This window comes from Vanacampus margaritifer, chromosome 6 (assembly GCF_051991255.1).
Source record: "Vanacampus margaritifer isolate UIUO_Vmar chromosome 6, RoL_Vmar_1.0, whole genome shotgun sequence".
NCBI classification, from domain to species: domain Eukaryota; kingdom Metazoa; phylum Chordata; class Actinopteri; order Syngnathiformes; family Syngnathidae; genus Vanacampus; species Vanacampus margaritifer.
The window spans coordinates 25289908-25302120 of NC_135437.1; the positions used below are offsets into that span (position 1 = coordinate 25289908).

A 12213-nucleotide genomic window follows, 5' to 3' on the forward strand; every position below is an offset into this window, starting at 1 on the left:
TTTACATTAAAGCTACTGAATACAGAAAATTGAATTTCGACTCGCTACTGCCACCTGTGGCCGGAAAATTTAAATACATTTTCCCTTCTTTAAGACGTCACATCCGCAGACAAAGGGCAGGAAATTCAAACCCGAATCCATTCTGAAAACTATTGGCCATGAGGCTTGCACTTCCCATTATGAACAGCTAAGGTGTCAACCGATCCATTATTTATCTATTTATTTATATTTTTTTGCAGTTCAGAGCTGACTTCAGGCAGAAGGCAGACTACACCTGGGACCGGTCACCAGTCAATCTCCGGGCACATATAGAGACAGACAACTATTCACACTGACATTCATACCACCATTAAATGGGAACTGAAGCCACGCTGCCTTCACTGAAGTCAGATCAGTGAACCACTACACCAGGGGTGGCCAAGTTCGGTCCTCGAGAGCCCCTATCCAGCATGTTTTCCATGTCTCCCTCCTTCAGCGCAGCTGAATCTAATGATCAGCTCATCGGCAAGCTTTGCATTAGCCTGTTAACGATCCTGATCATGAATCAGGTGTGTTAGTGGAGAGAGACATGGAAAACAGGCTGGATAGTGGCTCTCGAGGACCAAACTTGGCCACCCCTGCACTACACCATCAGTGACCTACAAATGTTCAACAAGATTAAAATGTGAAGTCAAGTGAATTAATCTTGTTACTATAACGACCAAAGTCAGCTGGGCAGTCCAAAATACTGTACGACGGTGTACTCTCAAGACGCAAAACTGAAGGCCAGCTAGACGCAGCTAGCTTTTTCTAGCTAACAGCAGACAAAGACAACATTCCGTCACCTGCTGTGACCTGCACAATTGAACACCAACATATTTCTTGTCACACTCAAATCGCACGTAAATTTGACAAAAAGTGCACAGAGAGCAAACTGTACAAAAATATACATGCACTCCAATACAAATCACCACACAACACTGAGGTCAGCAGAAGGTCAGACAGACAGGGAGCAAATGCAACGATTGCTGTGGGTGAGCAAAAAAAAACAAGTGTGGTTACTAACCTGGTGGGCTAGTATGTAAATGTTATGACCAACATCTAACGGCTTGATGTGGTCCAGAGAACTGTCCTCATCCTCCTCACTTTCCAGAGCTTGGGCGTAAGCCTCTTTCATGACGTCCACCTAAGGCACAACAATTGGTCAGATTTCAAAATGGCCTCCGCTGTATAAGCACCACAACACGCATATAGAGGATGGACACTCACAAGCTCAGTGGGTCTCATCTTGAAGAGAATTTTCTCTGCGTTCTCGCTGTCATGGCGGCTCTCCATGATAGCCAACAACAGCTTGGATGCATTATTCTAGAAAATATTTTTAACTTCGCCTCAATCATTGTGCAATCACTTTTATCAGGCTCATGATTAAGCCTCACCTTGAGCTCCAGCACCAGGTCCATGTGGTTCTTCCCCAGGGGGTTGATGGGGTTTACAATCAGAGCTATAATGATGTCAATACCATTTGACTCATGTCTTGCTATACATGTCTGAAAACAGGAGTGTACGGCTCGCATTAGAAAGAAAATTGAAACTTAATTTGATACATCATGCTGAAAAGAAGAATGAGAAGGAGTCATCCAATTACAAGCACACACTTTGTAAACTTCCAAACTTTAACAGTAAGACGTAATCAGCTCATTTTAATGGTGCGTAACAGCATCTCCATGTCTCAGTGGATCAAACCCAATCAAAGGGAAGGCGAGCTATTACTTTAGATTGAACCCCTATGCTTGCTCACAGCCTAAAGCAAGCATATTTGCATTGTGTCTTGGGGACTGATGTGAGATGTTGGGGTGCGCGAATGTCTATTGTATCATTTGATGTAATTGTGGGAATGCTGGAACCTTTATTATTGTGGGAGTGCTGAAAAACATTCCCACTTATGTTGTTTCTAACCATTATTATTTTAGGCAATTATTATTTTGCTCACTTTTTTGCCATGCAATAACTCCCAGATAATACTTCCGATTTACACCCTTCAAATTTTCAAAACTTGCCCACACCACCCCCCCACCCCCTGGGGTAAATATAAATATATATATATATATATATATATATATATCGTCTGATTCCACATTACTTATAGTATTCGCACGTAATTTAACGTTCAATATTAACTTTTCCCCATTCATTTTCAATGGGACTGACAATGAACTTTTTCTGTCCCACTTTCCACACCCACTCCCATATATACAACTGATCATCATTACCAGCTCTCTGATACCTCTTTGACTGCCAAAAACGTTAAATAACGTTTAGTAAAATCCTATGGAGGAGTGCCAAAGACGTTAAAAGACGTTTGTTTCAAAACAGAGGTGAAACTAACCATTTTCTATTGTTGATTACTGAAAAATGGAATAAGGTAGAAACAAACTTTTTTTTTCTGATGAAAGATGAGAGTTCAATCTTTCATTTGTTAGTATGTGTTTTTCCATAGTCCAAACACATAATTTTCTGTGGACCTTGAAAGATCAGTCAAAATGCTTAAATCGGCTGGCACCCACGGCATCCCTTTTCTTAAAACGTCTGGCAGTCAAAGAGTTAATGCTTAGTGGCGCAGTTGGTAAAGTGCATTGTCCAGTAATCAGGAGGTTGCGGGTTCAAATCCCACTCCCAACTGTACATTGCAAATATATCCATGGCCTACCAACTGACTATCATATCTGGAAATGGGTAATAATTCCACTTAAAGGATTAAATGCATTATAGCTTTCAGCATGAGATGACACTTTTCAAAATAAATATGCCATTAGCCATGACTTCAAATAAGTCAAGTTAGAGCAACTGCCTGCCACCATGGAGTACCTGGGTTCAAATCCTGCTTAAACCACATTTTGGTACATTCCATGGTTAGATACTAACTATCATATCAGGAAATGGATTATAATTTCTCTGAAATTATGTGAATTAAATTACATTTTCAATGACACATTCATTGGCATTGAACAACACATCCTTCAGTACCATTTCACAACATTTCAATGGTGACATCAAGTCCACTGTGGCTCAGTAGTGCGGCGGAGCTTTGACTGGTAAACGAGAGGCGAGGGTTCGAATCCCACCTGCACCAGATTGCAAGCTTTTTTTTCACATAATTTATCTTTTAATTTACTTTACTAAATCTGAGCAATCAGCGTTTGGCATTCCCACGCAATTTCTCTAGAAATTGCACTTTGTCTAGTTACAAAATCTATTTCTTTTATTGACATTTTCTCTACCATCATTCACATACAATTTTTGGTTTGGCGTGTGTGTGTTTTTTAACTTTAGTACAAAAATGGAGATAAATCGGTTAGCATTCTACCTGGTTTTCATGGCAGGGGCCCTGGCAGTACTCTGTGATGGTTTCCAAGGTCTGCCGAACCAGATCAACGTTGCTCTCGTTTATATAAAGGCCAAGTAGCCCAAGGCCTCCAGTGGTGCTCCCACAAATACAGTCCAGGAACTGCAGTGTCTCACATACTATATTGTAGTTGGTTTTGTTGTTCTGTGAGCGCAAAAAGTTCTACACACCGAGCAGACGGAAAAAAAGTCAGTTGTGAAATCCACAATAGGAGCTTCTTTCAAAATGATGGCAAAAAGTGTACCTGCAGATCACAATTGTGGTTCTCACAGAGAAGCTGAAGGAACCGTAAGATGGGTTTCATAATAGTGATGGCTTGGCTCATGCGAGTCTCCTCTAAGGCCTCCTCAGCCCCTGTCACCTCACTGTTCTGGCACAAGGCCTCAAGATCAGGATCCAGCTCTTTTCGGAAAGCACAGAAAGCCTTAGAGGTCACAGACGAAGCCTCTTTAAGTTGCCCTCGCATGTCCTCCCTCATATGAAGTCCTGAGTCTTTCCCTTGCAGCATGGGTGAAAAACGTAAGACAACACGTTTCAATGGAGGGCAGAAAGGTATCGATCGAAATTGATTGATTAATTGATTAATGGACAAAAGTGTGTGTGTGTGGGGGGGGGGCTCATAACAATTTCTGGAGTAAACAAAAAAACTAGTATTGAGTTGGGTGCTGCAACATGAAAGCACACAATCTTGATACAATGGTCTTTTGATAGGCCGGGGATGTTGGAAGTCACATGGTCTCCCACATGTGACAGCACGGAATGAGAATAACATTCTACAGAGGTCAGCAAAGCTACATATTGCTTTCTCCACAACTATTTTAAATTGAGCTTGAAGACCACACATACCGTTTTGGGATTTTGGGTCTGGTGGAGTTTTTTATTTTTTTTATTTTTTTTTAAGGAGCCTGAAGCTTTTCAGTGGCTGCAGCCCATTTGTGAATAGACAATGCTTATGATATAACACAGGTCGGGGTGGGTGCAAAAAAAAAAGAAGTTTTTTTTTTTTTTTACAAATATTTCACTGTTTGTCTGTACCCTTTCTGAATCCAACACTGTCCTCGTCATCCCTTTTTCTGCTGCTGAGCTCAAACATGTTGACTGACACAGTGGCACGGATCTCCTGCTGGGCCAAACGCATGTGGTCGTAGAAAACCTTAAAGAACCTCTCTGACGTCTTCTGCTTGTAAAGTTGGTTATAGAAGGAGTCCTAGTGGAGGCAGACAGACTTTCATTTCAAATGGTTGTCACTCTTGCAGAGAAAGTTGATACGCAAGGCTATGCTAATGACCTGTATCTGTGTATTCCCGCCTTGCAAAAGGGCAATGCCCAACAGTACACTCTCCTCAAACACTTGGTCATTCTTAGTGTTGACAATGAGGTCAATCACGAGCTCAGATGCCCCAACAATGTCCAGCTGACATTGGATCTCCATTATACTACTGCATGGCTTGTCAAAGTCGGCTGTGAGAGAACCTCCTGCAAATATCAATCGTATAGTGCAACCATGTCAACGATAACACTTGACAGTGAAATTCAAACTTGCATATTCAAATTGATGGTCTGTACCTCCAAATGTTGGCTTGGCAAAACCAGCAGATGAGTTGCTTCCAGTCCCAATCTCGGACTTTGAAATAAGTCTTTGATTTCCAAAGTAGCGAGTGAGGAGAATCTCTCTCAACTCCTTTCCCTGAATGGAAAGAAAACATACTGTTAGATGATCCACACAGTCATTTTCTTTTAAAGGTGAAGTCAACAACATGTTGTATGTGCCCCCATTAGTCTAAACATGACATTCTGATTAATAATATGTTTGTGGAATATGAGTTAAGCAGCAAATTCCACCCGTTGTCGTCCACCTCAGGGGGCGGCCATTTTACTCTCGATTGAAAATGACATCACAATAGCTCAGGTACCAACCACTCATGGCTCACCTGTCCTCTCAAGCGGTTTTGATTCTTTCATTCACTTATATCTAACGTTAGACCAATTACATGCAATTTCTGTTCACATTGCACTTCTGCAGGCAGATTGTTATAGTAGTTAAACGGCATTTCATCACATTTTAAAATCAAAATAATCCTCACAAATCAAATTGCAACAATGTCCAATGCTTTTCAATGAACGGAGAGCTTATTTTTACAGAGTAAGTCCACTATTTTGATTTGTGATGTTATTGTAAATGCTGTGGAATTTTCAGTAGTTAGGTGAGATGAATGAAACTGGAAAACAATTGGTCTTTTGGGTTTCTTTATATTTGAAGCTTCAAATCTACACAAATCTTACAGAGCAGTCTACAAGAAGTGAACTGTGGGAGTGTGTGCAGTAAATTTTCATGAGAAGATTCTTTATGCAGCCTGGTTAGGTTTTGGGAGGAGAAAGGGAGGGTCAAGCTAGACAGGAAAGCAAGCATTCTGTTCCGAGCAGGCTTATCAGTCAAGGCTATTTCAATATTGCTTTATGTAAAAGAAGTGAAAAGCCCATCGTTAATGAAAATACAGGTGTCCACAATACAGTATAAACTTATGTTAATACATTCCAAATAATTATTTTCCATAACATTAGGTAAGCTCAGAATTGTCCATTAACGTGTTGAGGATCGTAGATGTGGTATCTTTTATTGATTTGTTTTAAGTGTTTGTTTTTATATGTCTGATTTGCACTTCATGTATAGAACTTGGTAGCTATGGTTGTTTGTGTTGAGTTAAGGTTTTTACACAGTAAATTCTGTCGAGTCAATTTTACTCTAAACTGAGTGGATTTGGTCCCATTCTAAATAGAGTAAAATGTACACTTGGAAGAGAGTAAAATAAAAAACAATTATAAAAAAAAGTCACTCAAGGGTTGAGAAACAAACCCATAGCTTCAGTTGGGAGACAGCGGATCTACTCCGTGAGCCACGCAGCTCCTGCCGCGTGTTAGTATATTGTTTGTGTCAGCTGGAATGAACATTGTTTCCTTTTGGATACAAGCAATCAGTAGGAGGGACATATAGCTCAGGTGGTAGTGTGGCAGTCTCCCAAGCTGAAGGTTGTGAGTTTGTTCCTCAATCCTTCAGGGACTTTTATTATTATTTTTTTCAATTATTTATTTTACTTTCTCCCAAGTGTAAATATTAGTCTAAAACAGAGTCTATTTGGTCCCACTCTATAGAATTTACTGTGTATAAACACAGGCAATCATAATCACTTTCAGGGGAGTGTCAATTAGTTGCACAAATGTGCTATCCCCCACAAATAGCAGGAGTCCGCGCTACTGCAGACAAAACACTTTAGTGCTTGTTATATTGCCGACCATTTATTTGAATTTCATGTATGTGATAAAGTTTGCATTAATTACAGTACGTGTGCTGGAATTGTTTGAAAGAGTCCAATGCATGTGCTCTATGCACTTGAGATGATCGTCTGAACGAGTGGAAACTATGCAAGTAGGCCCCTTTTTTATTATTATGAATAATTCTTATATATATATATATATATATATATATATATATATATATATATATATATATATATATATATATATATCCATCCATCCATTTTCTTGACCGCTTTTCCTCACAAGGGTCGCGGGGGTGCTGGAGCCTATTCCAGCTGGCTTCGGGCAGTAGGCGGGGTACACCCTGAACTGGTTGCCAGCCAATCGCAGGGCACACAGAGACGAACAACCATTCTCACAATCACACCTATGGACAATTTGGAGTGTTCAATTAACCTGCCATGCATATATATATATATAAATATTATGTCCATTCTTCTGGCATGAGGAGTAACTATAAGATTAAGATAAGCTCTTTTCATGAAGACTACATGAAAAATGTCACGCATTAACATTATGCCTGAACGGTTACACAGTGCATCCCCAATGCTAATACTGCACTACATTGTCAAGGATAGCATAAAGTGGTTCAACTGCATCCAGAGACAAAAGAGGCAATGTCATGCCCCACCAACGCTATTGGCAAGGTGCAGTCCAGCAGACGTGGACGTGCACATGCAGCTGACGCTCTCTGTGTCAGTAAACATCTCATCTGCAGTCAGTGGAGACACTTGTCTGCCTGCACTGTCTGGCTGAGTGTTCACACAACACACACATCCTTCTTGAACTAAAGTTGAGGATCCACTGAGCCCTCCTCATTTCCATGCAGCAATGCACAGACACAGTCTGTGTGTGAATACAAGACAGACATTACAAACTCGCCCCAAAGCACACTTAACTTATTGCAGCTAGAATCATGTTTTACTTAACACTTCCTCTTGCTTTTCTTTTTTTTTAGGGATGTGTTAGTTATGCATAAATGTAAAAATAAAAGTATGACTGAGAAGAAAACCTCTAGGGTTTTTCCTTGTTTTCTCTCGACAGGGTGCTGCAGTCTGCTGGCTCGTTCTGCAGAGAGAGAGAGAGAGAGAGAGAGAGAGAGAGGAGACGAGAGGCAGGATGGCGGCAGGGCAGATTCAGCCCAGTCTGACTCATCTTGCTGCTGCATTGACGAGAAAGCCTCCAGTCAGACGTGTAGTAGCCATGAGAGGAGTGACGGAAATAGAGGTAGAGTAATTGATGAGAGGATGCAAGGTTGCCCAGGAAACAAAAACAAGTATGGTGCAGGTTTTTGTTAAGGTTTTAAAATGTGCACCGGCACGCCACACTGCGGTGTCCAGAGCTGCCGGTCCCCACCATTGGCTTTCATACACCGACCCACTTCCCCCCCTCCTCCATCTTAAATTTGCTGTGCATTTCTGCTATCTGTATTTTTTTCGACAAAAAAGACGCATGGAGAAAAAGTGAAAGAGGTTGCGCTTTGCTGGACTATGGTCAGACAAGGTCAATTGTCTCCCAAACTGAGGCCATAGGGAGCACAGTTAGCCAAATAAAAGGGTCCGAATCTCGCAGATCGTTGCTAGTGGTGGACTCGGGTGACACAACAAAATCTAGTTCTCAGTAAAACTCTACTTTTGGCAGATATTGCACTGATAAAGTCAGGCTAATCATGTAGAGCAGAGTTGTCCCAAAAGGGCCACATCCAGAAAAATCGAAGGATGCAAGGACCACTTAACACATTTTTAACATTTATTTATTAAATGCGTCAAAATCAGTCAAGTAGTTGTATATTGTTTATATATTACTTTGAAAAAAATATATAGTGTAAAATTAGATGAGAAATCCCTTCTTTATATTCAGAACCAAAACAAGAGCAATCTTTAGTAATCCGACCATTTTTAAAGCAGTTGATTAATTAATGTTAATAGGCTCATAATTTCGAGAAGCAATTTTTGCTTCTAAAAATGAATTACCAACTATTCACCACTGTGTTAGGAATATATATTTTCATATCTAGAAAAGATCTACAGAATATAAAACCAATTACAGTCATTTCTGGACTATAAGGTGCACCTGACTATAAGCCGCAGGTGTTTTAATGTTACCGCACCGGTATATAAGGGTTCCCGCTACTTTCTTTTCCATAATGAGGGTGCAAATTGTCTCGCTCTTGTTCTGTCTCTCCTACTGTATTTGGGCTCACTTGGTTTGTTTTGCTCTGTTTGACGCTCTTGCGCTTTCTCTATAGTGCGCGCCCTTGTGATCTGATGGATAAGCCACACCATTGTATTAGCCGCAGGGTCGAACGCTAGTGAAAAGAGTATCGTCTTGCTTCTTGTCCAGAAATTACTGTAAATACTAGTAGTGGTAATATCCATCAACTGTATGAATATAGTTTTCATTATATGCCGCTGGCCGCTGAAAAATGATTAGCGGGGCCATTCTTTGAACACCACTTATGTAGAGAATACAAGCGCGTGATACATGGTACCTCAGAAACAAAGCCATGTACACCCCCATCTCACAGAATTGGATCACTCAGGGTATTTCCTTAGTTTTTGCTGTAGACTGAAACCATTTGAATTTGGCAACGAAAGATAAATATGCAACGTTTACCGTATTTAAAGTACAGACGCTCCCCAACTTACGAACGAGTTACGTTCCGAGCGATCGTTCGTAAGGTGAATTCGTTCGTAAGTTGCTTCAGCGCTATATTTTGTATTATAATTTATGTTTAAAGCCTATATAAGTATATTGAAGGTTTATATAAGTATGTTTAAGGCTTGTACAAGTAAACTGCATTAGTTTGTACTGAAAAAAACTTTTAATAAAATGGGAGAGAATACGTACAGTACTGTATGTTAGAGAGAGAGCGAGAGACACTTAATGGAAGAACACTTAGGAAGAAGTTGAGGGTCGAGGAGAAGAAGATGAGGGTTGATGAGTATCTTCCTTGGAGGATTCACTAGAAACTGGCCAAAAGAAGTTTCTCCATCTCTTCTATGATTTTCCCTCTTTTTTTGCTAATGATCGTCGATTGCATCGGCACTGCACCTTTCACGTGTTCCATTATACGATCTTTCTGTTTATAAATGGTACCGACGGTCGAACGATTCAAGTTGTATGCCCGTGCAACGCTCACCATTTTCTCACCCGCATCAAGCTTCTTTACTATTGCCACTTTCGTTTCAAATGAAATGGCTTGCCTCTTCTTTGCACTACCACTCTCACTAGAAGCCTTTCGCTTTTCACCAACCATGTTGAATAATGGATGCACGAGATATTTAATGATAAAAATTAGAGGAAGAGGAAGAGGAAGGTGGATGCTGGGTGAGCTCTCACAGCGCCAAGCGTCGGTATTAGCGGCGGAAAGAAGCACTACACTCGGAAAAAGGCGCGCAATACAAAATCTAACTTACAGCATCATGTTCGTATGTACCGTTGTTCGTAACTCGAATGTTCGTAAGTAGGGGAGCGTCTGTACTTCAATCTTCTATTATAGATTTCCTTCTTTCAATTGGCAAACAACACATTTTTGTAGATCAAACTCCCCCCTCTGATCATGGTGGAGTTGTTTGTGTCCCAATGATCCTAAGAGCTAAGTCATCTGGACGTTATGTCCCTGGCGCCCATAGCAAACAGGTCAAAGGTGAGGGACCAGGGAAAAAAAAAAAACTAATAACAAAAAAGACTCTGTTATGATTAGAAAAATTGGAAGATGTTTTCCCTTGCCCAGATGCGGGTCATTCAGGCACCCCTTTGGATCCAGGCCTGTCTTGAAGGTTAAGCAAAAGGTGCCAACTCCCAACTTAAGTGGAAGAGGAAGATAGGAAATAAAAGTTGTTCTGATGTCCCTCTCTGGTCTCATATTGATCCAAATGTTAAACAGTCTACAGAAAATAAAGGATTTCGCCACACTGCTCCAAAAGTGGCAAACTAGCCAAGTTATTCAACAATTTAGCCTGGGTATTTTAAATGGACATACACATAACGGCGGTGCTCTGCCCTCTCCACATGATGTAAGTCTATCATTAATACTACCAGCGCACAGCGAACTGGTTTACATAATCCAGTAAAACGCCAAACATTATATTATCCGAGACTGCTTATGTGTTGTGATGAGTTAGCAACAAAGTTCAAACAGGCACAGACATTGACTTTTTAATGTGTGTTTGTCACTGAACAATAGCACCTACTGTGTGAACTGATGTCCTCTGAGGCAGGGGCAAATGAAAGAGGGGTGTTTATTGGTTGGAATGCATTATTTGAATTCCTACACAAGATCAAATGACTGCCACTAATGGCAAAAGAACCATGACTGATTAGTTGATAGGTGTGTTAGGTTGTTTGTTTTCATTGACCTCTGTTTTCTTCTAAATAGTTAAAGCAGGACATACTGTAACTATAGGACTACAAGTGGTAATTTGATGTCAACAGGAGTGTTTATTATTTAAATGTTAATTATAGGCTGTTTTTTGGTGCATTATTTCATTACTAATGTTGTTATGCTCTAATTGAATCAACACAACAGATCCACGGCCACATCCAGGGATCTCATGAAAAGTTGCACAATTATCACATGCGCCCAGTTACAATGTTTTCGTCATTGCAGAGAAAATGTTTTTATCCAGCAAACAGGCACAACAGAAAAACAAATTAGGACCACATGTGAGAGCAATTGGTGAGACTGCTTCAAGGAAGTTTGCAGCATAAACAAGCATTCAGAACTGCGAGATGGAAGGTGCCATGTGATTCCTTAGCCATATTAACTCATTCACTGCCATTGACGGCTATATATAAATTCATTTTAACTATTTCTATTAGTATAATTTTTTTCCCCACTTTCGTTAAGAAGAGTATGAAAACCTAGAATTTTTTTATTGTACATTTAGAACAGATATAAAATCGTGAAATAACTAGAAGTCATGCGATTGATTACGAAGACAAATTTTAATCGCCTAACGCCCCTAATTTTTAATAATCTTTTCTTAAAAAAAAAAAAAAATTTAATGACAAAATTATTTTTAAAAAATTGATGCGTCAAGTGATAAATGTTTTTAAACTATTTTCTAAGGCTAGTTGCCTCAAAATGGAAACAGATAGAAATATACTTTTTTTTTCCTGATGAAAGACGACACTAATCTTTCTTTTAGTATGTTTTTATAGCAATACAACACAGCATTCTATGGGCCTTGCAAAATCAGTCAAAATCCAGTAAAACAGCTGGGAGCAAAGGGGGTTGCTTCAGTGGCAAAATGGCTGGGAGTGAATGAGTTAATAATGATTGAGCCATATTCCAAGCTATATACAGCCATTCTTCATAATGTTCTGCAGACGGTGTTTTACATACAATACAGTCTTTGGCAAGTGAAGCACTAAAGAATTACTTCATGACCCTTCTGAAGTAGTGCAACATTACGCCCACAACACTTGAATCCCTGGCTGCTGATCGCCACATCAGGAGTTCCACCTGCCACCAAATAATTTTCCAACATTCAGGAGCAGGCCACAGAGAG

General features: G+C 40.1%; 1 protein-coding gene across 4 annotated transcripts in view; it reads right to left on the reverse strand.

Annotated features, from left to right (window-relative positions):
- itpr2 (inositol 1,4,5-trisphosphate receptor, type 2) overlaps positions 1–12213 on the reverse strand; it is a 72295-nt gene that overhangs the window by 19445 nt on the left and 40637 nt on the right. For 3 of the 4 annotated variants that reach the window (XM_077568110.1, XM_077568112.1, XM_077568114.1), the window contains 8 exons: positions 4949–5069; positions 4671–4858; positions 4418–4589; positions 3627–3880; positions 3344–3544; positions 1416–1526; positions 1249–1344; positions 1046–1165 (listed from right to left, as the gene is read on the reverse strand). In XM_077568110.1, coding sequence (XP_077424236.1) covers positions 1046–1165; positions 1249–1344; positions 1416–1526; positions 3344–3544; positions 3627–3880; positions 4418–4589; positions 4671–4858; positions 4949–5069 — 1263 coding nt within the window. The remainder of the gene's footprint in view (positions 1–1045; positions 1166–1248; positions 1345–1415; positions 1527–3343; positions 3545–3626; positions 3881–4417; positions 4590–4670; positions 4859–4948; positions 5070–12213) is intronic. The other variant, XM_077568113.1, reaches the window with a different exon arrangement.